A 27,498-nucleotide genomic window follows, 5' to 3' on the forward strand; every position below is an offset into this window, starting at 1 on the left:
AACAGAATGACACAGGCAGAAAGACACTGTTTTATTTGTGGTAACCAATGATGCATTTCTTCTCCCCTTGTACAGGGCCTTTTATGACAGGAACAGGAACCACAGAGCGTCAGCGGCAGACATCCAAGCTGCACAGGGCACACGCAGCACCAGGCAGAATTAATGACGTCCCTGATCCACAGCTCAAGCCCAGCCACCCGCTGCCTCCTCGCCGCCTCCTCCCGGGACCTTCAAGGACCACCCACCAGCCACTGGTACACATTCCAATCTTACACAATGGCCCCAGCATCACAGGGCATCTCCTGACATTAAAATCTATCCTGATTTCTGTTGTTTTTCCCTCATCTCTGAGCCGCTGAGTGTGAGTGTGTGTGTGTGTGTGTGTGTGTGTCTCTCTCTCTTTTACACAAAAAACACATGTCAGTTGTTAAGGAAAATGTTATAAAACACTTCTTCAGTAAAGACTCAGAGAAGAGAAACACACAGAACTTCTTGCTAGCAAGGGCAGCCTCCACTCTAAGAGACTCCAGTGAGAGAACTGCCCCGGTCTTTATTTTATACTCCATTGAGCGTGTGTGTGTGTGTGTGTGTGTGTGTGTGTGTGTGTGTGTGTGTGTGTGTGGCGTCAGAGTGTGGCCCCATAAACAACTTCCCTTAACCTGCTGGTCTGGAGAGTCCAACAGTTCATCTATATGTAAAGAAGCACTTAAACTAAAACAGACATAGCTACGTTAATCCTACCGTAAAGCAATAAGACAAGGTACGAGCTCTCATGCTCCCAGGACGTGGGGGTGCATTCCTGGGGTGCACACATCCTGTCACTACACAATTAATTATATGCTTCTAAGTATACATGGTTAAACATTTCCTAATACAAATAACTACAAACAGCATCCTACCATAAGCAAACTTATATCACTAAAAGATTATACTGACTACTAAATACCATTTTCCATTGACATCAGTGCACTTGCAACAACTTTAATATGGAATGTACAGGACTTGCCAGCTAGGCGCCCTCCTGTGGACGACAGGTGCAATTGATTGTCAAAAGCAGATAACTAACACCTTCTGACACTTTGTACCGCATTGAGCCAGCAGAGGGAGCCCCCCTGGTTCAATCCCAGTTGCACAGCAGTTGTGACCAGCTTCTGTCTGTGTGCTTTGGTGTGTGTGTGTGTGTGTGTGTGTGTGTGTGTGTGTGTGTGTGTGTGTGTGTTGACAGAGAGAGAGAGAGAGACAGAGAGAGACAGAGGGAGAGATACAAAGGAATGTAATTCAAATTTTGCACTTCAGACCTTACAGTGTGTGTGTGTGTGTGTGTATGTGTGTGTGTGTGTGTGTGTGTGTGTTGACAGAGAGAGAGAGAGAGAGAGAGAGAGAGAGACAGAGTGAGAGAGAGGGAGAGATACAAAGGAATGTAATTCAAATTTTGCACTTCAGACCTTACAGTGTGAGTGTGTGTGTGTGTGTGTCTCTTTTACACAAAAAATGCACTTGCAACAACTTTAATATGGAATGTACTGGACTTCCCAGCTAGGCGCCCTCCTGTGGACGACAGGTGCAATCCCAGTTGCACAGCACTTGACCAGCTTCTGTGTGTGTGTGTGACAGACAGACAGACAGACAGAGAGGGAGATTCAAAGCATCAGGACCAGGAGATGACACAGTGCTCCAAAGGCCTGGTTCTGCTGCCTCCTCCTCCGCCCACCTGCTGCAGACGCTTCTGTGAAGGGAAACTGCTACATGTTATGTCACCGATCCCTGCCATGCTGCGTGTCTAACGACCCGGCAGGGCCTGCTGAGTACAGTGGTGGTGGACCCAGGCCCTCTGCACCTTCCTTTCTCCGATTGGGACCGTTTTGTCCCATCCTTTTTGGTCCGATTCGCCATATCTCCAGAACCGAAGAAGCCATCGGCGTGGCCTCTTCGCCACAGCGTCCGGCACCCACCAAAACCCCCACCTAGACACCAACCTAACCCCTAATTATTGCTAGTTATTTTAATTTTTACCTGTCGTCTTGTGTTCCAGTCGGTCGCAGCAGCAGTGTGTTACCAGTCGCCAATACTCTCCTCTTTAGTTTGAGAAGTCTCCTTTTGTATTAAATATGCTTTTCCAAAAACGTCTATCTTTGTGTACACGTTGAATGAATGTTAATGGGAGACCAGTTCTTTGGGGGGTTTTTTTGGGGTTTTTTTGTGGACAATCCTTGTCAGTGTTGGAGGAGGACTGTGAAGGACGACCGTTTTGCTCTCCCTGACATTTCGTATTAATGCTGGTCAAGAACAAAAATGAGAATGACACTGCTGGAAGTTATCACATCACTATAGTTTCTTTTAATAAGCACTTTTTAAAACTTTATATATTTATAATGCAAGGTAGCTAATGAGTAGACATACTGAGTTTGTGGGTCTCGTCTTTATGACATGTTTAAAAAAAAAAAAAAGAGAGAGAGAAAAAGATTTGACTGTTTGTCCTCAAACTTTCAGACTCTGCTTTTGTTTCCCCAGCCCCGATTTCTGAGTGAAGGTACGCGTTTCAGGATATTTCATTGAAATATTGCTCTAATATTTTCAGTTTAGTTCTGGCACAAGGCACACAACACAGACACACTGAGCTCGGCCTGAAGAAGGCGAAGGAACGCCGAAACGTCGCGAAGAGCTCAGTAGATGCGCGTAAACCCAAGATGGGCAATTTTTTGAACTGGGGCAGGGGTACCACCATCCTGTCCCACGGTGGAGAGTGCATCTCAAGGAACCGGCGATTGCTGGTTCCCTGATCTTTTTTCAACACCCTAACCCTTTACCACAGACGTGGAGTCAGGACCCGCTGTTCACTTTCAGTCAGTACACTGAAAATGTGTTTCATCAGACTAACCACAAATGTACGACAGTCAAGAACTTCTGCAGCTCTGAGCCAAGTTTCCTAAACACTCTGCAGTATGAGGAGGACGAGTTCTTTAGAAAACTGATAGCTGCAGAAGGACAAACCTCAACTCAAAAATCTTTAAAACGCCTTCATTCTTCTCATATGATTAATGAGAAGGAAAACGGGACACCACTGTCTTATAATTCCCCAGGAACAAACTCCTCTTTCTCTCATTTCAGACCTGTTTCAAATCATAAGCAGACACAACCAAAAACCGGCTCACCTAATCAAACCAAATCCTAACTTTAAGCCACTATCCAGTCCTGTCCCCCTTCTCTCCTCATACCGGTACCCACAGTTCAGACCCCACCTCAGGCCCCTTACTGCCTGAGGAGGGGTCTGAAGTATTTTCCAGCCTTATAAAGAAAGGGAAGACTGAAGTGGCAGACTGTCATGCAAAAAGCGAGCATCTCCTCCTTGCACTGCTTACAGTCAAATGACAAAATATGTGAACTCTTTTTAAACAGGAAAAAGGAAGAAATTGTACACCAGAGGGGGCAAGAAGGAGAAAACTTGAATATAAACTCAAAAGAAAAACCGCTGTTCCTTCCCTCCCCCAGAAGGCAGTAGAATATCATCATGTTAAATGCCACTTTTGGGGGGGGGGGGGTAAAATTACTTGACAAATATGTTTCTCTTTTTTGTTATTTCGTCCCTCTTTGTTACAGCTACAGGAGGACAATAAACAGAAGAAGGAGAGCGGCACCAAAGAGGCGAAAAAACGAAAGAGCGCACCACCTCCTGACACCACATCCACAAAGAAGTCCAAATGTACCTCCAGTGCTGAGGGGGACGACAAGGAGGTTTTTCTCCTCCCTGTTCGTGGGCGTGAGCGTTACGAGATGTTGAAGAAGATCAATGACGGTTTGGAGCTGCTTGACAAGGACAGCAAAAGCAAGTCAAAGGTCTCAGTGAAGCATGAGGTTCCCGTGCCCTCCAGTGGAAAGAGGCTGCTCCAGAGAGGAGAGAGGAGTGACAGCGACTAAGATGCCCATCACCTCAATTTCGAAAACAAATGTCACCTTTTTGTCTAAGCCTTTAGGATTATTTCAGGTTTTAAATGCCCATTTAAAAACCAAAATGCCATCCTGCCTCAGTTAAAACGGTTCCTGAAACTGTACTGCCTGATTAGTCACTGCACTGACATACTGTTGTGTTCAGTTATGTTTTTCTTTTCTTTTTAAAAAAAAAACAAAAAAAACAACAACCCTATGTTCCTAATTGGGTTAGAGCCGTTCAGCATGGTTTGAGTGAGATTAAGAATGATCCTTGTCATAACGAGTCACTGCCGTTTATTTAAATAAAGTTCAAAGCTAGGCTTGCAAAACTTGAATGGAATTTGCCTCTGATGTTGCTGTATTACTGTGCTACAGTCCTGTCGCACCATGTCATTTTTAAAAAAAGAAATGTATATATTTTGCATGATTGTCTGGGAAATGCAACCACCTCTGCGCAACCTTGATTCATATGCAATATGTAATCATGTTTGTGTAACATGAAAGAAAAAAGAGAAAAAATGATGATAAATGCAAAGACTGGTAACAGCGCTAAGAACCATAAAGCAAGAGAATTTTTAAAAAACTGTGAGAAATAAACTACACTGTAAAAAAAATAACCCTATTCAAATTAAAAAAAATGATGTCCAGTTGTCACATCCAAAATATTTGGCTTTATAGAATCCAAATTGAGTCACTTGATATGACCTGATACTTTTATGTTGATATAAACAATATTACTAGACTTGACTGAAACTTTAAATTTTGCATTGATCCAAATTGATTTTTTTACATAGAACCATATTTTAATTATTGAACCAAGCTAATATATTGAAATTTAACCAACCTAATGTATTCACATCGAACCAAATTAACATGAACTAATATGTTTGTGTTGAAGCCAGGTAATTGATTTACATATATTCAAACTATATTTTTTACATTTCATTTCAGTTCAAAAATGCTCTGCATTTCCTATAAAAAACAAGACAGTTGGCCAACCAATTGTTTCAAAATTATTTATTGTTCCAAACCATTTTAACTATAATCAATAGAGAGGATTAGTAATATACAGATTTAGTGCTACGGCAGAAATGATTAGAGAAATGTTTGTTTTATAAAACCTGCAATCTTTTGAAAACCAGTATAAAACCTGCAACCTGTCTAAAACTGGCATAAAACCATTATAAAAACTCTTTTTAAACCAATTTGCAAGTACTCAAAAATGTTTATATGTGCACTGTGCCTGTACAATGTAAAAAAAAAAAAAATCTACACATGTATCAATGAAATCAACTTAAATCTCCCTTTCAAATGGGTGTTCTTATAAATTTTGAATGTAGAATACCACTGCAGGCCAACCAAGCACACATGCACATGCATGTGCACATACACATGCACACATGCATGCAAACACACTACTGTGCAGTGTTAAGTTCACAATTAAGTTTGCGAATCTTAGAGGTCATCTTGTTAAAGTCAAGCTCCATCATAATCTTTTGAAGAGCCTCAAAGGTGAACCTGAATCCTCGTGGATATTCCATATTAAGAGCATAACAGAGTCCAAAGACCATTGCCACTCCAGCTGCCACAGAAGGCAACTCATTCAGGACTTCCACACCATCAATGATTATCCCGATGTCTCGAGGCTGATGTAGGAGGCTTGAGTTGTCCCTGAAGACGAAGAGTGCCATGGTGGTACTCTGCAGCTCTTCCTCAGCTTCATCTTTCTGGGATATCTTGAGGTAAAATATGGAACAAAATGTACAAGTGAAGAACTGAAGTCTGGCACACCTGATAAATCTTTGACCATAATAAACTACTATTTTGATAGTTGTTTGGTCACAGACTATTAGAACAATTATTTGACTAATCAGATTGTGAATTGCATAATCATTAAATTAAATCAATGGTGGAACATTTTCATAAATGTTCCACAAAGCCCAAGAAAAAAAAAAAGAAAACAATACAGAACCCTAAGATATTAACTTGATGAGTTGATTAATCGTTGCTGTCCTACATTAATCACTGCATTTAATAGCAGAGTTGTCAAATTTACATCAAGAGACTGCATCTCATGTAGAGACAGAACAGATATGGACATACCATGTATTCTTTTATCAAGTCCTCAACACATCAGCAAGGTGAATGAGAGGATAATGAGGGAGAGTCTAGATTATTATGAAATGTTTAAAAAGGATGTGCAGTGTAAATGCAAAATGATACCTGTTCAGATTAAATGAAAATGTATGCTTCAGCCATGGAATGGATGGAGCGATCTGTGGTTCTGAAAGCATACAGAAAAAAAAGAATAATGTTACTTCTCTATAAAACACATTACATAGAAAAACCAAGAAATACGTAACATGACATACCAAACAGTCTACAGACCAGCCATTAGCGACTAAGTTTGGCATAGGGTCAATTTTTTGCTGTTAAAATTAAAATTTCTTCAGAAAATGCACATTTTTCCGAGCTGCGCCTGAAAGTCAATTGAAGGAATTAGTCTTATGTCATTGATCTTATATGCTGGCTTGTTATTTCTGTCTCTAAATCATGCACATTAATAATTATCTTTTGCGCTCGGTGTACACACACATAACACACAGATATTTATATGAAGAGAGACAAACGTGCGCGCACAAACACAAGCTTGTGTCTAGAAACCGCGAGCTCACCAGAAAAATTCAAACGAAGCGGAGCACGGAGTTATACTATGAATGTTATGAACTATGAACTTATGCTAGCTAGCTTTATCCACCACCGATGCATCGTGGTAACGCTAGCTAGTTAGGCAAAAAGCCGTTTTTTACCAGTATACTAACTTGTATTCCCGACTGTGATGGTCGGTTTCTGGTAACCAGTTCTAACGTTGCGCAGGATAGCTAGCTAGCTTATAGCTAGCAGCTACAATCATGCAAAAATTAGGGGTGGCTGTCGACCCAGCTTAAATGGGGTTATTTTCTGCGATTTTGGCAATACAAATTATAAAAGCTTTTGTAACACACTTGGCTTTACTTACGTTTATTTTCAGATGAAATTAATCAAAGATGTGACATGATGTTTCCAGCAGCCATGCAGAATAAAAATGGGTCCCGGTCTATTTCTGGTGGGCGTGTTCAAGTGCAAATCACTTTGACTCAAATTAAAGATATTATCTGTTCAGCATGAAAAGAAATATATGTTTTGAGAGAAATCAAAAACTTTGCGTTGCGATGTTCACAATCCTGTACTGACACTATGGGCACATTTTTAGAAATCTATTTAATTCCACAGAAAGGTTAGCCACTTTAGTGTTTCACTTGTGACCTATTTATAGCTCACTGAAGATGGTTTTAAAATGCAACAATGTTCGGAGATAGAGAGAAAAAAAAAAAAGAACTTTGGTGCAGGTGCAGGTGCAGGTGCAGTCTTTATGTAGCTTTCTGGTGACCTTAAAAGAACCTTTACGAAGCCCGTTGACAGGCCTTTAATCGAATGATCGGTTGGTTGATTGATAACAGAAAAAAATGACACATAAGATGGACATAAAGGACTGAAAACACCAAGAGCAAAATATTGCATCGCACTCATTTATGTAGTTTATTTTTAGATTAGATAATTTTGCAAAATAACGCAGCAAAATAAATAATAAGAGCCGGGATGTGCAGACTATTTAGCACTGAAAAAACTCCGTCCATGTGAACAGAATCAGGTGTTACCTTACCTGTTGATTAAATATCAAGACTATTTAGCAATAAGCTTACTTTAAAGGCTCGTAATAGGTGAACTGTCTTGGTATAGTTGAGTCACGCAGAGTTCATGGTCCATGTTGTGTTACTTGTTGTTTGTGTGTGTGTGTGTCACCCGATGACCCCTGGCGCCGGAGCGTCTAGACTACATTAGAGATGTGTCACAGCAAAGAGCCGCACCTGCGCTCAAAGAGAGCACATACATAGAGGTGAGGTATGAGGATAAATGGATAGATGCGGTCCTTTTTCGAAGCTGAGCGCACAGTTGTATTTCCTGCACAATCACACACGAAGTGAGGCTGTGTTTATGCCGGTTATACCATGAATATACACCCTGCAGGCACCACTTGTTTGTCAAACTGTTTATGAAGCAAAAGTCACATTTCTGTTTATTTACAAAGCAAAAAGAAGGGGGGGAAAGAGGCGTAGGAGGGGGTGGAGCGTGCGCACTAGCATACCGGCGACGGCTGTTTCCTTTCACTAAAAGGAAAAAAATAATAAAATGTGTACTTCACGTTACGGTTGAAACTGGGGGGTTTTTTTGTGTTTTTTTAATTTTTATTTTATAGAAACAATTTTTGCTCATAACCAATTGACAGGGGATTTCTTAAAATCACCCCGCAGTTCTTCAGCTGAGACACCTGAGTTAGAAAACACAAACACTGCAGCTGTCTTTAACTCGCGAGGGCAGTCATGGACGCAAGACCTGCGTCTCATCACTGTGTGCGTGCTTTATTTATACTTCTCTGTGTGTCTGTGTGTGTGTGTGTGTGTGTACAAATACAACAGAGTTATTCTAAGAATTCAGAGCTGAGGTTCCCCTTTTTCTAAATCTGCATGTTCTTACAGTAAGAGGAAGCTGTAAGTTGTTTATCATACAAGAGTTTCATGTCAAAAGTCACGTAGACATTTGCTTAGTGATAAATATTGTGTAAAGTGATAAATATTTTTTTGAAAACAAATTCTTTGAAGAAGTGTCCCTCACATCTTCCCACCTGCTTTCACTGCATAACAGCCCACCCTAGTGAGACAAGACCGAGTAAAAGAGCCTGAAAGGAGTTCAGAAGTGCCCTCAAGCACCAATTTTGCCCGCAGGCACCGCAAGATCCTTTGTTTTTCACAAAGATAACTGCTAGACTCCACGTACAGTGGTGAAGATGAAAATTTGCCACAGACCACAGCCACAGTCACGGTGTGACAAATAAAGCCAATAATTATTTCCCAGTTTGTTTGTTTTGTCATCAAATTGAGAAAATGTGTGTTTAATGAACTATTTGTACAATATAACATATATCAATAGGAGTACAAAAGGTCACAAAGGTCAAATAGTATTCTCAAGTGTAAGCTCAGTAATGGTCAAAATATTGCGTTTTTGTGACTGAAACTCATTCATGCATTTGTGTCATCACGCTTAGATTACTGTAATTCCCTGTTTACTAGCTTGGATAAATCATCTCTCTCTCGCCTCCAGACAATACAAAACGCAGCAGCCAGACTACTAACTCGCTCTACCAAGCGTGTTCACATCACTCCCATCTTATATTCTTTACATTGGCTCCCAATAGAGTTTAGAATTCGCTTTAAAATTCTTGTTTAAACATACAGAGCACTAAACGGCTCCAGATTACTTATCCAAGCTTCTTTTAAAATACACTGCTGCTCGTCATCTCCGCTCACAGACTCAGAGTCTCTTAGTTGTTCCCCGTACACGACTGAAGACAAAAGGGGACAGAGCCTTTCAGTCTGTTGCACCAAGGCTGTGGAACAGTTTACCACTACCACTACGTTTGCTTGACTCTGTGGATTCTTTTAAAAAACAGTTAAAAACTCTTCTGTTCAAACAAGCCTTTTGTTGATCTACATTTTATATTTTTTACACTAATTACATTTGATCTTTTACATTGTATATAATGTCTATTGATTTTATTGTTTATTTTAATATTTGTGTACAGCGCTTTGTGAATGTCTGTCTGTGAAAAGCGCTTAATAAATAAAGTTTACTTACTTACTTACTTACTTACTGAGCCTGCAGTTCAGAAATTTAACCATTAGATGGAGTCATTGCCAAAGCAATGTCACTTTGAATTGGAGCATCACTGGGCTGACACTCACATTACAGAGGCAGACCAAAACACACACGATTAAAATAATGTATATAAACGTGGAGAGAGATAGAGGAGAAAAAAGCAACAAACTCCACATACAACATCCAAGTTGGAAAAAGCTGGGGAGTAGTCAGTGGTATCACATGTCCCCCCAAAGTCTGTTTTCAAGCATATCTAAATAGGCTTGTGACAGGGCCATTCTGTGTCATTCTGATCAATCCTGCAGTGCTGACTCAGTTGGCAGATGTGTGGTTGTTCTCACTATGCTACTCCCACAGGCCTCCCCTCTCCTCTTCCTCCTCCTCGTTGCCATTCCCTGATGAGTTGCATCCACAGGAATCTTGATCAGAGCGCCAGGGATTGGTCTTTTGAAGCTCTCAGGGTCCCCCTGTGATTTTACTTAGTTCTTCTTTCCCTGCTCTTCCTTTGGTTAATATGTTGAGGTTTGACACATCTCCAGCCCTTCTTGTTTTTGTGCTTGAAGTAGTCCAGGGAGGCACAGAGTCCTCGTGGAAACTTTTGATGTCCATCTCAGAGTGATGACATTGTACAAAGCTTTCCTTTCGTCTTGTTTTCTATAGGGTCATGCTGCTTATGCACAATGCAACCACCAAAAGGCAGCACTTGGCTGGATCTATATAAATTGCTAGAAAAACAGCAATACATGCTTCATGTTGTAAGTTGACAGTCCATGTTGATGCTGAATAGTGGCCTTAATGTGTAGATTATATAATTACTTAACTGAAATGTCCACTACAGGTTTATGTAGTTAGAGTTGGCAATCTTTCTTACAGAACATTTACTATGACTGATGTTAGTAGTCCTGTGTTTGTCCGTTATATGTCGTATGTAGCACCAGGGTCTCAGAGGAACGCTGTCTCACTTCACTCTGTACTGTAACACTATACATGGTTGAAATTAAAATAAAAGCCACTTGAATTGCCTTGTTACCTGAGATTACAGTTTACAGTTAAGCAACATATTCATTTGTAATTTATGGACCTTTTTTTTTATACAGTAGTGATCATGTTTTGAATGTTGATTCCAAGACAGCTTTTGTCTGTTTGGCTTTTTGTAATTTTAATTGTCTTTCCAATTTGCCAGAACACTTCTCCACAATCACTGTCCACATACCCAGGCCCTCTGCACCTTCCTTTCTCCGATTGGGACCGTTTTGTCCCATCCTTTTTGGTCCGATTCGCCATATCTCCAGAACCGAAGAAGCCATCGGCGTGGCCTCTTCGCCACAGCGTCCGGCACCCACCAAAACCCCCACCTAGACACCAACCTAACCCCTAATTATTGCTAGTTATTTTAATTGTTTCCCCAGCCCCGATTTCTGAGTGAAGGTACGCGTTTCAGGATATTTCATTGAAATATTGCTCTAATATTTTCAGTTTAGTTCTGGCACAAGGCACACAACACAGACACACTGAGCTCGGCCTGAAGAAGGCGAAGGAACGCCGAAACGTCGCGAAGAGCTCAGTAGATGCGCGTAAACCCAAGATGGGCAATTTTTTTGAACTGGGGCAGGGGTACCACCATCCTGTCCCACGGTGGAGAGTGCATCTCAAGGAACCGGCGATTGCTGGTTCCCTGATCTTTTTTCAACACCCTAACCCTTTACCACAGACGTGGAGTCAGGACCCGCTGTTCACTTTCAGTCAGTACACTGAAAATGAGTTTCATCAGACTAACCACAAATGTACGACAGTCAAGAACTTCTGCAGCTCTGAGCCAAGTTTCCTAAACAGTCTGCAGTATGAGGAGGACGAGGGATTATCTTCCACAACCTAACAGTGTACAGTGACTGATCAGGCAGTACAGTTTTAGGAACCTTTTTAACTGAGGCAGGATGGCATTTTGGTTTTTAATCAGAATCTACCCTTCAGCCAGAATTCATTTAAAGAGCTGTGGGAACATCTACCTGTGACTGAATCTCTGTCCGTCAGTTTGGACACTACCTCAACCGTGAACAGCATTGTTTTTATACTTGGATCTGTTGTGCCAAAGTAGGTAGTTTCCCCTGTGCTGGGAGCACGCAGGAAGTACTGATGTTTTCATTTTGTGAAAAAGTGAAAAATTAGTATCGTTACATTACCATTCAGTTTGAGGGTTACAACAGAAAATTATGTTATATATATATATATATATATATATATATATATATATATATATATATATATATATATATATATATATATATATATATATTATTATATATAAAATTATATATTTATTGGAAAAGCCGACGTAGGACAGTTTTCCAATTTCATTGTACTACTGTACTATGTATGACTGTGAAATGACAATAAAGAGTTATCTTATCTTTTCTCATCTCACGGGGTATCAGATGGGATTATTTTAATAAAACATTAACATTTTGGCTGATAACTATTTTTATTCTCCTGTAACTTTACTCTAAAAAGAGCTAAATCCTCTAAAGTTTCAGGAGTAATGCGTCATAATAAGAAGTGTTTGTGAATGAAAAATCAGCAATGTGGGATACTGTTTGTCCGTGATTTACACAGGGGGAACAAATTGTGGCAGGATCAGCCTGATATTATTTGTATCCCACTATAACTTCGTTGTATAAAGAGCTAACATCTCAAAAATGTCAGGAGTAGTTAGTCATTATGAGAAGTGTTTGTAAACTAAAAATCAACAATGTGGGATACTGTTTGTCCGTGATTTGGACAGTCCAGCGTGTGCTCCGGACGCAGGGGAAACAAATTCTGTCGGGGATACCTAGTTTGGCAGGACACCTGTCCGAGTATCAGGTGAACTGAACTTATGGTAAGAAGTTATGACCTGCAGTCTATCTGGGTCAGATATAAACCAATTTTAGGTAGAGTTTATTTTTGTTATGCTGACTTTTTACAGTCAGTTACAATACCTAGCTAGCATGATGGAGTTTCCATACAGCTGGGCGGGTGCTTTGATGTTACTGATACCATAGTGAACTGTATTTTATTCATAAGGTTAGTTAGTAGAGTTGCCTGTAAAAAAGACGGAATCAACCCTCATTCAGAGAAAATATCACGCGTTTTGTATTAAGGTGAAAAGGAACACAGTTTGTCCCGGACTTCAGCTAGAATGGAAAAAAAGACACAAAGCTAGATTTATTCTGTCTTTACGCTGTCAGCTGCCTCTTCTCCTCTCATTCTCCCCCCTCTCGCTCCTGTTGCTACTTCAACGGCTTTTCTCGTGTTTATTTATCGCCCACTTTGCGCCAGAAAGAAGAAACCAGCGGATGTCGCGCTAAACAAGAGCAGCACGTTTAAGCTTGATCAGCTGCTGTTAGAATTTGGAATTTGATATTACTTTCTAGTATCAGCTGATGTTTGCTGGAGCCACAGCTGTAAAAGCTGCTGCTCATGATGGTTTGTATATCTGGTGAGAGGGAAACATGAAGATGAATCCAGGAGATGTCCTTACTGAATCATCAGAGCTGGACAGGTGATGGAGAAAGGTTTACCTTTTAGGTGACAGGAATGAGTTGAAGGAAAGTTATGAGCTGTTTCTGAGAGACAAATAACACCATTATTATGTTGCCAAATGATGTTATAACACCATAACATCATTTGGCACACTGACTTCTGAGGACATTTTAAATGGCACTCGCCATCAGAAAGGTTGCCTACCCCTGGTCTAGAAGAACAAAGTAAACTTCGGGAGAACGGACCAGTTAGTTTTAACAGCTCTTAAAGTAACATGAGAAACATTTTTCACCAAGAAATTCAGTTCAGTGGGTGGGTCAATGGGTCGTTCAGTGGGTCGTTTAGTGGGTTGTTCAGTAAGTGGGAAAAGTGGGCCTTTCATTTTGTCATTCAGTAGGCAAAAGGGGGTGGGGTGGGGGTGGATTCCTATTCCCACATATGTAACAAACTTGATTCAAACACTCAAAGTTAAACAAAAGAAGTTCTCATCACCTTAATATGTTCAAGTGCATAGTGTGGAGGACGTACTAAGGCCTCGAGGCACTCAGATGTAAAACCCAATATTGGTGAGGGTTTTTTAAATTTGTAAATTGGTGAGATTTGACCCGGCAACGACAGGAAGGTTACATACACAGCAAATGTCTTACACACACACACAACCAGACAGGCATGCACACAGAATGCTTAACAGTTAAAACTGAAATGCATGAACCCATCTCTCTTTGGCATGTTTATAATGCTTTTCCACAATGAGAGAGAAAGCAAAAAGAGACAGGAGCCAAAACCATCAGGTGGTGTACAGTACTGAAAAAGAACAACAGAAGGAGTATTTTCAGCGTGTGTTATTACGAGTGTTAAATGGGAATACTCTCAGTGGTGCCTCTGTAGAAGGTGCTCATAACCACACACAGGCACACACACATGATTAAACAATAAATGAAAAAAAACACACTAAAAGAGTTCAGAAGTGAGAAATCTATGAGCTGAATGTTCATAAACTGTTCATACATACAGTTATAGGTACATGAACATTTACCTATAACTGTAACTTGTGTTTCAGTGCTGCAGCCTATGACCTGCTTGACTTCCAGGTGTGAGAACCTGCAAATGTCCAGAGTCAGGAGAGACTGGGGGACCCACTTTAGCAGGGTCATCTGTGTTGGCTTTGGGACCCTTGATGATACAGGGGGACACAGTCACAAGCGCCTAAGGAAGAGTATGAGCAGGAACCAGCACCAGCTGAGAGATGGCCAATATGTAGACAGACTGTTCCCTCTTTGTGAAGGACTGATAGAAAAGTTTAATATATATATATATATATATATATATATATATATATATATATATATATATATATATATATATATATATATATATATATATATGAATACCGATGAATGTGTGTTGTTGCTATACAGCCTGGTTATATGTGCCCCTTTTTTTACTTTGAGCACCACCTTCTTTAAAGACTGCTGCACAGCAATAGCCGGCTTTAATTTTTACAATTTGTATATATATATATATATATATATATATATATATATATATATATATATATATATACACACACACACACAAAGTAACACTCGGGAGAATGGACTAGTTAGTTTTAACAGCTCTTAAAGTAACATGAGAAACATTTTTCACCAAGAAATTCAGTTCAGTGGGTGGGTCAATGGGTCGTTCAGTGGGTCGTTTAGTGGGTTGTTCAGTAGGTGATAAAAGTGGGCCTGTCATTTTGTCATTCAGTGGGCAAAAGGGGATGGGGAAGCATACAGCTACAAGGACATAAATGTAGCCAACTTGTGATATGCTATTGCCACTCTGTTTCCGCAGGACACTGAGAGAGAGAAAGACGACAACAGAAGACAACGGTTCAATTTTAATGTAAGTACTGTTTGTTGGGCTTTTAAGTGGTTGAACATGTAAAACTTGCATGTGCCATTCTCCTCATTTTTAAAATTTAAAACTTGTTTTAAAACTTTTTTTTCTTTAAGTTTTTTTTGGGGGGGTGGGATGGAAGCAAAGTTTGTGTGTGGATGTATTGTTGTTGTTCTTTGTTTGTTTTCTCATACTATCAAAATAAACTAAATTGATATGCAGTTTTTCTCTCTCACTTTCTGCCTCTCACTCTTTGTATTTACAGTGCAAACAAGATGGAGAGAAACGTTGTCTACTGCCTGCTTTGTAAAAAGCCGCAACAGTCCATTCGCACACACCTGAGCAGAGTGTGCCTGAAAGACTGCACACCACAGAAATGTGAGGAAGAAGCTTCCAGAGCCATTGCTTCACAGAAGCTGTTTTCTAATGAAGGTAGAGTGTGGAACTTCTCAGAGCTCCAGGAGTACTGCAAGGATGAAGAATCTTGCATTAAACTCTGCACTCGCCTTCAAACACGTGGATTTATCATCACGAACAGTCCCCAAGCGTTTTCGACAGTCGTGCCAACAGCGAGGTATGATGACCTTATTGCCACTTCCACATATTGGATGACACATACAAACTTTCAATAATGTCTTACCTCTGTCACATTTGCAATAGGTCTGATAAGAAGGAAATTCTTGCCGTGGCCAAGAAGGATATTGAATATTTCCACACAAGACTTTCTGGCGGTGATTGCATCCCCACATTTGCAATGACTACCTTCAGACAGTACTGCGAGGCCATCCTGATTTTACAACATGGACTGACAGCAAATGCTGTTCAAGAACTTTGTGTAAGTGCACCACCAACAACAAAAGTGCACTAAGTGAAATGACAGCTGATGTAAGTCTGTATTTCTTTAAGCTCCAACACCTTTTTTTTTACATACACAGGTAGAGGACTGGATGGCGCGGAAAGCAGTAGCTGATGGTGTTGAGCTGAGTGGTAACTTGAAGATAACCAGCCAGGAAGAACAAGTAAGTCATTCATTCTCAGCAGCGACTCTCTTCTTGCTCTATAGGCACCTTGTGAATTGATTTTATGAGATATTTAACATTGATTCCTTTTTTTCTCTGCAGTTGTTGGACTGCTATTTTAGGAACATCCGTCCAGTGTCCTTGGAAAATCAAATTGCTGGCAGCGATGACAGGGGCAAGTTCTTCCTAGGAGAATGTGGGGTCCCACTGTCCAACCCATCATTAGATGTAAAACGCCTGAGAGCGAGGTGAGTGCTTGACCTAACTGGATCAATAGCATATTAAGAAAGATTTGTTTCTTTGATCTGACAGAGAAACCCTAACCCTGGACTCATAACAGTCAGCCACATATGTTGCTGTATGTCAGAGATGTTCGCCCCTTGTATTTTGGCTTTTTCATCTCTCTGGGCTCTCTAATTAATTTGCATGCATTAAAAACCACAGATACCTGAGCACTGAACCTGGGGATGCTATGGCTGAGTCAGCATCAAGCTCAGTAGGAGGACTACCGACACCAGGACAGGCCAGGTACACTTTTTTTTAAAAAATATCACACACTACCACAAGTCAACCTGTGTTACACGTTTCCACATTTAAAAACTTTTGATGGATTTGATGCATCCCCTCCTCTACACCTTTCATGTAGCACATCATCTACGCACCTGCCACTCCAAGAATGGGATGCCTTCCTCCAGGCCTTCCCGGTCACCCTGAATGGAGAGCCACCATCCAAACGGCAGTGTGTACAGGCTGGCTTTCCACAGCACAGACACCACTACAAGAAATGGAGGGATATTCAGCTGAAGAAAAGAGTTGGGTACATTCTCGGTAAGGCCTGGGCATGTCATGTTAATGGAGCTGCTTCTGTTGCATTGCTTTGTTTGTTTTGTATGTATTTCAGAATGAAAATACTTTAATAATCTCTAAGAAAATTATGTGGGTTACACTTGTGTAGAGACAATAGCAGTAACAGTCTGAACTAATTAAATAATACAATACATGTAAGTATAACCCACTCAATGTTGTACACCCAAATATACACAGATAGCTCAATTATAAATATAAGGAATATTTTAAGGTACAAATACGTGATTGACTAAAATGCATATGGTTGATTTTTCATTTTTAAGCCGCAATAATCACTTGCATTATTTCTTGTACGTCGCTTTGTGACCACTTCATTTAGGTCAGTCAGTTGGCAGAAGAGGAAACCCACCTCAGCCTGCACGTGTGCAGATGGCTTTGGACAAGGAGAAATGGCACACCAACAAGCCCACTGTCAATGCCATCTTGCAGGCCTGGGTTGTTCCGCAGCCCAGTATACAAGACAACCAGTCCCTCATGTCTTCGATTGCAGAGCAGAAGTGGAAGGGCCTGGCTTTGCAAGACTTCGGGGAACGGAAGGGCAAAGGTAAAATGCACACAACATTTAGACAAATTGCAAGTGAACGTTTCTAAGAGCCCTGTCATGACCGATGGTATCTTTCAACTTACAGGTGTGATCGCACTTATGCCTTTCCACAAAGGGGATATAGTGTGCGATTACCACGGGACATATATCACTGAAGCAGAAGGGAAACGGAGGCCCCAGTCGGGGTATCTGTTCTTCTTCAGGGACGAGTGTGACCGAGGGATGTGCATCGATGCCACTGCATTCCCCTGTGCCTGTCATCCCGACATTGACACCTATGGGAGGCGAATGAACCATTCCCGAAAAAATCCAAACATCAAGCCCCAGAAGTTTACAATGAACTTCCCTGCAGGACCTCAGGAGACAATACTTTTCATTGCCCTGAAGGACATCGCAGTTGGTGAGGAGGTGTTATGGGACTACGGAGTAACTCGGAAATCTTATGGTGGTGAAGGGGAAGACTTGGAGTGGCTGGACAGCTGACTTTCATTTTATCTGTTCTTTTCCTATTCTCTTTGCATGGGCTTTTTTATGTAGTGATTTTATTCTTAAAAAACACAGCTGTTTTTACATTGTCTTGCATGTAATTTAAATGTGGTTTGAGGGTTTTTTGTTTTGTTTTGTTTTGTTTTAATTTACGTATTGAAATAAAGTGTCATGTTTCCAAATTTCACTCTGCTTCATATTGTATTATTTACGTTCACTGTTTCGTGTTTTATTGTGAAAGTCTTGTGTTTCCATGTTCAGGTGTCTGGTTTTGCTTCCACTGTGGCTCCATTTTAATTTCTCATTTGTGTTCCCCGCGTCTTGATGCCTCCTGAAGAGCATGATGATTAACATAGCCAAGGTGATTATGAAACACGTCAGGTTTACAGATGAATAATAACAATAATAATAATAAATGTGAGATACTAGCTCTACATGAGTGTCTCCTGCAGTTAATATGTAATACACAGATGAAAGATGAGGTGAGATATCTAGGCATTATCTCTTGTCATTTGAAAGATTAACTACTAACAGAAAATAAGAATATCTCAATAATAGACTTAGAATTTTCTATCCTAAGCCAATTTTAAACAGGTGCCTGCAGATTCTTTGGGAGAATTTGGACAGTCTGTCTGACATCTGCATTGACTCATATTTGTTTAACAGCCCGGGTCTGCGCTCAGGTGTCGCACTTTGGATAAATAAGATAAATAAGGAGACCAAGGCCCTGTACAGGCTCTTGGTAAATGCATTGAGGAAATTAATGACTGGTTGTGCCACAATTTTCTCCAGCTAAACAAAAACAAAACTGAGGTAATAGTCTTTGGCGCCAAAGAAAAACGATTACAGGTCACCAGAGAACTTCAATCTATACATCTAAAAACCACAAACCAGGCGAGAAATTTGGGTGTAGTGATGGATGCAGACCTAAACTTGAAAAAGAAAAGAAAAACACATTAAGACAATAACAAAGTCAGCTTACTATCACCTCAAGAATATTTCAAGGATAAAAGATCTGATGTCTCAACAGGACCTGGAAAAACTAGTCCATGCATTCATCTTTAGTAGGCTTGATTACTGTAACAGCATCTTTACAGGTCTACCTAAAAAATCAGTCAGACAACTACAGCTCATTCAGAACTCTGCTGCTCGAGTCCTCACTAAGACCAAAAAAGTGGACCACATCAGTCCAGCTCTGAGGTCTTTACACTGGCTGCCTGTCCGTCAGAGGATAGACTTTAAAGTTCTGATGCTGATCTGTTTTGATTTTATATACTGTTTTGTTTGTTTGTTTGTTAATTAGTTAGTTTGTTTCTTTGCTTGTTTTAATCTATTTTAAATCATGCTTTTTATTTGTTTTTGTTTCTAATGTCTCTGTAAAGCACTTTGAATCACCTTGTTGTTGAATTGTGCTATACAAATAAATTTGCCTTGCCTTGCCTTGAGGAACTGCCCCGGTCTTTATTTATAATTCAGTGAGCGTTTGTTCCTTAGATTGGAATGTGGAGGTGTGTGTGTGTGTGACAGACAGACAGAGAGAGAGAGAGAGAGAGAGAGAGAGAGAGAGAGAGAGTGTGACACTTGCTGTGTATTTAAAAAACAAACGCTCAAACAAACCAAAGAGAAAAAGCTTACATGTTTTCAGTTTTCAGTTTTATTTGTCATATGCAAGTTAGCACAGGGTCAACATTGCAATGAAATGTGTTTGACGAGCAGCAGTCACTCAGCAGCTTGATACAGTAGGAGAAAATATAGGAAAATAAAATAATAAGAAAATAGAAAAATAATAAGGAGCAAAATATTAGAGAGACATGGTAAAAGAGAAAAGATGACTAAATATATATGTATCTATAAATATATGTACACTAGTGATTAAATAAGAAAATCTTGAAAAGAAATATGACGGGAGGGCAGATGGGATATTGCACAGGAATGAGCAGCAGAAAATTACAGTATTGCACTTTTAAATATAAATATCAATGACAATAAAGTGGAGTGACCAGTGCGGATTAAACATTACATGTATTATGAAACAGATGGTTTGGCGACAGTGGTCCAGGTAAATGCTACATGGACACCTGATCAGAGGACAAGGGCTTAAAAGGTGTCTGTGTGTCTGTATGTTTATATAATTGTACATATGGAGGAAAAATTTCCTAAAACCATACTTGAAATCATAACTAATGCACTTTATAAAATAAATACCTAAAGGTTTTTCAGAAATTATTACATAGAATAACATTTGGGACGTTCAGTGGGTGTCGTTCACTGGCTCATTCAGTCAGTGTCGTTGAGTGGGTGTCGTTCACTGGCTCATTCAATGAGTCGTTCAATGGCTCATTCAGTGAGTGTCGTTCAGTGGGTGTCGTTCACTGGCTCATGCAGTCAGTGTCTGTTAAGAAATATAGTCTAAAACACTTCTTCAGTAAAGACTCAGAGAAGAGAAACTTCTTGCTAGCAAAAGTGCAGTCTCCAGAACTGAGAATAAGACAAGGTACGACCTCTCTCATGCTCCTAGGATGTGGGGGTGAACACCCTAAAATGTTACAGACCTCCTAGGATGAGACATTCTTTCAATATGCCACCAACTATATACTTGTATATTTATTATTTATATATTTACCATATACTTCTACACACAAATGATTACATGCAGCATTCTACCATATGCAAACTTATATCATTAGCACTTAGACCCCCGGAGAGCAGTCATTTTGGTTTTCTACCTTAGACCCCTGCGGAGTCATCATTTTGCGTTTCTACCTTTAAAAGCCGGAGAGCAGTCAGTCAAATGCTGGAGTCGTTCATATGTATATTAGGTCGTTACCTAGGAATTCTGGAGGGAGGGGAGTGGGGGTGAGTGATTGAGGGGGTGGGGGAGTGGAGTGTTTCAGTTTGCCATCTTAGGGAGAAATCAACACATGTCCTTTGTATGTCCTTTGTTGCTGACATTTATTGATGAAAACAGTACAAAAAACCAACCATTTGTACACATATTTACAAATAATGATAAAAAGTGAGTGAGTACATTTCAACATGCATGTGTTGATTTCTCCCTAAGATGGCAAACTGAAACACTGAAACACTCCACTCCCCCACCCCCTCAATCACTCAGTGAGTGATTGAGGGGGTGGGGGAGCTGCTAAAAGCGGTGAGCTTCCTTTTGTGTTTCATCTTGATGCATTCTCAATCATCCAGGGAAACAAATCTCCAAAAGTCACCAACTTGGAGTGTTTCAGTTTGCCATCTTAGGGAGAAATCAACACACATGGGTGTATGTCCTTTGTTGCTGACATTTATTGATAAAAACAGTACAAAAAACCAACCATTTGTACACATATTTACAAATGGCCTGCTGAGTGGTACATGGAGCAAGTTTTGGGTGGCTTGCGACCTAAAATCCAAGTACACAGATGCAAAAAAAATCAGGCCACTGTGCGATGTGTTCACTGCTACAGGTACACATGTGGTAAATGCAGACGACAGATACCGTGGCAGTGCCAGGATTGTGAGTGATTGCTGAAAATGTTGAAATGTACTCACTCACTTTTTATCATTATTTGTAAATATGTGTACAAATGGTTGGTTTTTTGTACTGTTTTCATCAATAAATGTCAGCAACAAAGGACATACAAAGGACATGTGTTGATTTCTCCCTAAGATGGCAAACTGAAACACTCCACTCCCCCACCCCCTCAATCACTCACCCCCACTCCCCTCCCTCCAGAATTCCTAGGTAACGACCTAATATACATATGAACGACTCCAGCATTTGACTGACTGCTCTCCGGCTTTTAAAGGTAGAAACGCAAAATGATGACTCCGCGGTCAATTTAGCCAATTTAGCTTCCACTTCCACCATTTGACTGCTCTCGGGTTTTATAGGTAGAAAGGTAGAAGCCTGGGAATGCTAGTGTTAAAAGATTATACTGACTACTAAGCACAATTTTCCTAATAACAGTGTTGTTGAGTGGGTGTCGTTCACTGGCTCATTCAGTCAGTGTCGTTGAGTGGGTTATTCAGTGAGTGTCGTTCAGGGGGTGTCGTTCACTGGCTCATTCACTGAACGACATTCATTTCCTATGGCGGCAACTTTTGACTGGACCCTATATAAGGGGAGGAGTGCTCAGCTCAGTCATTCATGCCCTGAAACTCAGAGGAGCAGTGTCTCTGGATTTATGACCACAGCGTCTTGGTTAACTAAGACACACAACTTTTCTTTTTTTATCTGCTGTCTTGAAAGACTGTATTTACAATACAGGTAATATTTTTGGCATATTCTTAACTGTTGCAAATTGCTCTTTCCTGTTCTTTACTTACTTGATTTTAATGTGTTTTACTTACATGATTACACTTTTTTTGTCTTTCCTGGTTTAACAGTTTTTCAGTTACATTGTTTCACTTCTTTTTTACTTACCTGATTATACTTTCTGTTCTTTCCAGAACACAACAGCCATGGAGGACGTTGGTGTCGAAAACATGAAGGGTTTGGCGGATGCTTTCGCCAGATCTAAAAGCGTTGAGGATTTCCTCCTGGACCCCAACATTTTCATTCCATTGCAGGCAACGACAGTTGAGGATCCAACGAGACGTGTTTGGAGTAAATTTGATTACGACGGAGTGGTGGTTGAACTAAAAAACTTGGAAGGCCTGCATATACCCTTTTCTAGGTTGAACATGGCACCCTTCAAAATGCACCAGCTGAAAAACTCCTGGCACACCATAAAGAAACACTTTGACCTTAGTAAGTTGTCTGTGGAGGGCTTAAAAGTGCTGCGAAAGGTAAGAGGCTTTGATTTTGCCTACCTGGACGGGGGATTCAAGTTAGAAGCTATAGTAATTCCCAAGTCCCTTGTGGTGGTGGACAGAGTCTGTAAAATGGCTGACTATTTACCAAGACACACGGTGGACCTTGTTAATGGCATCTTAACAAAATTTGTTGAGTTGCTCAAAGACCTTCCACTGGAAGACCTGAGCAGACCCACGCTGCAGAAGACCATCATTCACAACAAGGGGAGCATGAACGTATTGCCGCAGGATCAAACGTTCGTACTCTCCAAACTGGATGAAGCGAAGAGGATGTTGCCGGAGCATCCAACATTGGAAGTCCGGTTCTTTGTCTACAAATTTGGACAAAAGACAAGGGACCCCTTTCATTTGTGGGAAGTAGCTGACCCTGACGAGGTTGTGCGATGTTCTCTGCACGTGGCCTGCAACCTCATACCACTGGACCCTCACACCACACTTTTCTGGTCAAGAGCAGGACTGGAAAGGATGTTTGGACCCAGAGCTAGGCTCTTCACGTCCATGTCCATGCACGAGTGTGTTAACGTGCAGACAGAACTTGACCAGCACCCACCGGACATCTTGCCAGCTTTGGCAGAGATTGCCACTAGGCCTAACGTCACCTTCTGGCAAGTTTATGTGGACAGCCCACACACTCATTATATGTCCACATTCCGGCACCCCATTAGTGGATTGATCGTCACTGGTGGCCTCGGCCACCCGAATTACGTTCAGGCGGTGGCCACCAGAGCTGAGGACTACTACATCCACATGATGGACTTGGCCAGGAAGGCAGCAGGTAATTATAACCTGAGAATAGAGATCGTGGAGGGGATAGAAGGGAAGGAACTGGCAGACTTTACAGACATTGTTTATGCATGCTCATTCTTCGACTTGAGTGCATTACATAAGTGCCTGACGGACTTCCCCCTCGTTGTACCCTTTAAACGGGAACAGGAACAGCCAAGCGTGAATGAAATACTGTCTCGCTGTCTAAAGTATATGGCTGACCAGCTCCGGCAACTTGGGGAGAAGCACACAGGCAAAGGCGGCTTTCTCCCAGTGTGGAAGGCATTCCAGCTGGAGCTTGCGCTGGAGGAGGCATTATACGGGCACCCCTTGTCCAACATGGACAGACAGTACTCTGCAGCACTCGGGACCAGCTCGCTGCACGAATTCAGTGCAACCAACATGCGGGGCTTCATGGGCCTGGGTGCAGCAACTGGTGCAGCTGTTGACGACTGCCCACCTCCTCTGGCACACTGGACAAGGGACACACTCCAGATGAAAAGAATCGAGAGGCTATTTGCTCTCACATTGACTCTCGAGTGCGAGCCTTCCGTGCTGGGACCTGAGCTTGTAAAACTCCTGCTGAAAGACCTCTTCAGGAGGAACGACGGCATCTTCATCTCAGAGCTGCAAGGGGAAAAATGCCCAGAGAATTTAAAGGGACACATTAATCTGGCTGCACTGACGGAGAACCTGGCCACCAGAGACTCCTTCCCGACCCCATTCACCTTTGCCCGGGCGAGGAAGCTTGTTGAAGGGGAAGGGAAGAATGTACAAGAATGCCTGAGAGCAGGATTCCTTGAGCTGAAGGTCAGGTGGTTCCCAGACATTAAGTACCGCGACATAAAGGGAACAAGGAGGGCTTCTTGGAACTTGATTGATTATGTAGAGATACATAATGAAGACAGGGAGCCTTCCATCGAGTCCCAGGCCATGGCCATAGTGGGAGATGTGGCCATGGAGATGGAGCGCCGTGGACTGTGCTACGCCAGGACCCTTGAAAGGTACAGAGAGCATGGAATGCCATGGCTGGCGCAAGTGATGAAGAGGATTCCGGGGAAGACTGAAAAACACACACGGAACAAGGTCTTGGTGCTGGTCAGCTCAGTGGGACTTATCATGAATAAGGATTTTGTGTCATATGAGAAAGTGAAGGACCTACTCCTGGAGCTGAAGATGACACAGGCAGAGCTCCAAAAGTACAGGATCCTTTCAACGTCAGTCTGTGAAAAGGTTTTCGGCTTCACTCTCTATAAGCTCCACTATGACATTCTTTATCGAATGGGGAACCCAAAACCCCATGCGGAGAAAAAGTTGCCTCCAGATCTCCCCCTGGAGATGGAGGAAGAGGATGCACCTGTACTTGAAGAGGATGAGGAACCTGACCTATTGCAGACGAGAGCTGTGTACATGCCCGCTCAAACCAGCAGACACTGGACACAGCAGGAAGAGGGATTTATCAACCTTGATCCAACAATCTCCACTGGCGTGGCGTACAAGGAGTATGTCGGACAATGCAAAGCAGCAAGACTACCTGCAAGGTCGTACAAGGGCTTTGGGAGAAAGCGAAGAGACCTTCTCAGGGATGCATAGGCATACAAGCTGATTTCCTGTTCTAATCATGTCCTTTCTTTATTTTGACTTTATGCTTAGAACTAGCACAGTAGGACATATTTGTTTATCTTTTGAATCCACTTTAAGACAAGTGTGAATTTGATTTCTGTTGTAGTTGATCTTGAAGAAGTGTGATCTCAGTTCATTTTGTGGTGTTCACAAGTTCCACTGTAAATAGAGGTATTTAAAATAAAAAAAAACCAAAAAAAAAAACCACCCCTCACATGGACTCTGCCTTGACGTGGCGTGAGGGCTTACGTGTCCCTCTGGGATACAACCAAAGAGTCCAGCAGCTGATCAGCGACCAGCTGAACCTCCAGGCCATAACAGTGAAGGACAGAGCAGTATACTTCCTGTCCCTCACCCTCCTGTCACTGCCTGGAGGTTCAGCTGGTCGCTGATCAGGTGTTTCTCTCCCTATCACTATCTCTCTCTCCAGGGCGGAACTGATTACGGGTTTACGCCCTCGGGCCAGCTCTCGGAGGAAGAAACACCTGTGCCTCGTCAGTGTGGATTGCATTTAAGCCAGGAAACAACGGTTGTTTTTCGCTGGATTTGTAAGAATCGCGTAAGTGAAATTCTAGCAAGTGTTTTTCCGTGTCGTTGTGTGTTTGAAACTAACAAGCGTTTCCTTATGCGCAGACCCTCTGGACTGTTTTCCCTGGTGTTCCCTGAGTGGCGAGTGTTCGAGTGGATTCCTGTGATTGTTTGGAGAGAAACGAGAGTTTTCCCCTGGATTTCCCCCCGGAGCCATGCCCGTTTCACCTTTTGTATATACACTTGTTGGACACTGTACGTTAATAAATTCTCTTGTGTGCATCCATCCCCGGAGTGCAGCGCGTGACTCCAAGTTGCACACCGTGACGCCTTCCCCACAAAGTTACCTGAATACATACCTGTTCACCAAGCACACACCTACCTACATACTTACCTGGTCGTAGCGAATACTCACCTGAATACTGTGCAAATGTTGAATAATGAAAATTAAAACAATTTGATCAACGTTTGTTGTTACTATTTATTAAATTTTATTTTCAGTTGTTCATGACGGGACAAACAGTGTTGGGGGAAAGAGAAAGATGAGAGAGATGAGAGAGAAAGATGAAGGAACAGAAAAACTGGGCAACAGGGACAGTGAGAAAGGACACAAAAGAAAAAAAAATCTCCCGTTTTTGGTTCACATTAACTTAAATAGATATTTTTTTGAAGAACATTTGATTTTTTGAAAGACAATTTAAAAAAGAGGAAAAGAAAAAAAGACTGGACACCATGGAAAACGGCTGGACTGTGGTGCGCTATGGCCGCCGGCGCCAACGTGACCGCCAAGTGTTCTGGGACGGGTACGGGTACGCTCCTTTTCCTCTCGGAGAAGGGATTATCTTCCACAACCTAACCCTAACAGTGTACAGTGACTGATCAGGCAGTACAGTTTTAGGAACCTTTTTAACTGAGGCAGGATGGCATTTTGGTTTTTAATCAGAATCTACCCTTCAGCCAGAATTCATTTAAAGAGCTGTGGGAACAGCTACCTGTGACTGAATCTCTGTCCGTCAGTTTGGACACTACCTCAACCGTGAACAGCAATACAACGGGTCATGATGAAACCTGGAGGCCAGATGACACCATGGAGATGTTTCAGATCATCAATGAGCAGCAATTAGCTGAAAACTTTGGTGAAAATCTCTTTGAGCTGCCAAATGACATTTTGCAAAAAGACGGCATTACACCTGCAGCCTCCACTGTTCCGGTTACGACAGATTACCCTGGCGAATGTGGGTTTCAGCTGAGATTCCAAAAGTCTGGAACAGCAAAATCAGTGACTTCAACTTGGTGGGGAAAATGCAAAGCAAACGTGTGGTCGCAAATTTTGAAGCCACCCTGATAACCTTCTCCCACCAACGATGTGGAGATCCAAGCCTTTTAGATCCAGTTAAAATCAAGACACTTAAAACGATGATAAATGCAAAGACTGGTAACAGCGCAAAGAACCATAAAGCAAGAGAATTTTTAAAAAACTATGAGAAATAAACTAGGCTCTGCCCATGACTCAATCTTTGCCTCTCTTCCTACCTCATCTCCTCTAACTCCATCTGCTGTCCATCTGAGAAAAAGGCACAATTTGCTATTGCATTAGTCTATTATTTAAATTGTCCACATTTAACAATTCTTCACCTAATCCACAATAAAGTAATGATAAAAACTGTTATGGAACCTAGAAATTGTATTTGTTATTGTTTTTATACTTGGATCTGTTGTGCCAAAGTAGGTATCCCCGACAGAATTTGTTTCCCCTGTGCTGGGAGCACGCAGGAA

The 27,498-nt window shown here is 41.5% G+C and overlaps 1 protein-coding gene and 2 long non-coding RNA genes across 4 annotated transcripts in view; 2 read left to right on the forward strand and 1 right to left on the reverse strand.

Moving 5' to 3' along the window:
- LOC146661450 (uncharacterized) overlaps positions 1-249 on the forward strand; it is a 24,931-nt gene extending 24,682 nt beyond the window's left edge. The window contains exon 9 of the long non-coding RNA XR_014913483.1: positions 76-249. This is a non-coding gene — a long non-coding RNA (uncharacterized LOC146661450). The remainder of the gene's footprint in view (positions 1-75) is intronic.
- Positions 250-4,090: 3,841 nt separating this feature from the next.
- Positions 4,091-7,049, reverse strand: LOC146661451 (uncharacterized). Of its 2 annotated transcripts, XR_014913614.1 has the most exons (3): positions 6,947-7,049; positions 6,151-6,211; positions 4,091-5,663 (listed from the first exon to the last, which is right to left on the reverse strand). It is a non-coding gene; the product is annotated as an uncharacterized LOC146661451 (long non-coding RNA). The 2 variants fall into 2 exon arrangements; XR_014913613.1 differs by lacking the exon at positions 6,947-7,049 and having other exon boundaries at positions 6,151-6,929.
- A 7,737-nt stretch (positions 7,050-14,786) lies between these two features.
- Positions 14,787-19,436, forward strand: LOC146661452 (uncharacterized). Its single transcript, XM_085419736.1, has 9 exons — positions 14,787-15,087; positions 15,347-15,655; positions 15,742-15,916; positions 16,017-16,100; positions 16,203-16,348; positions 16,545-16,628; positions 16,747-16,928; positions 17,287-17,511; positions 17,597-19,436. Exons 1-9 carry the CDS (start codon positions 15,011-15,013, stop codon positions 17,992-17,994), a joined length of 1,680 nt encoding a protein of 559 aa, XP_085275862.1. The 5' UTR covers positions 14,787-15,010; the 3' UTR covers positions 17,995-19,436.
- Positions 19,437-27,498: the final 8,062 nt, after the last annotated feature.

Source organism: Rhamphochromis longiceps, linkage group LG10, assembly GCF_057381845.1.
Source record: "Rhamphochromis longiceps isolate RC_006_pf linkage group LG10, R_longiceps_female_GT1.1, whole genome shotgun sequence".
NCBI lineage: Eukaryota > Metazoa > Chordata > Actinopteri > Cichliformes > Cichlidae > Rhamphochromis > Rhamphochromis longiceps.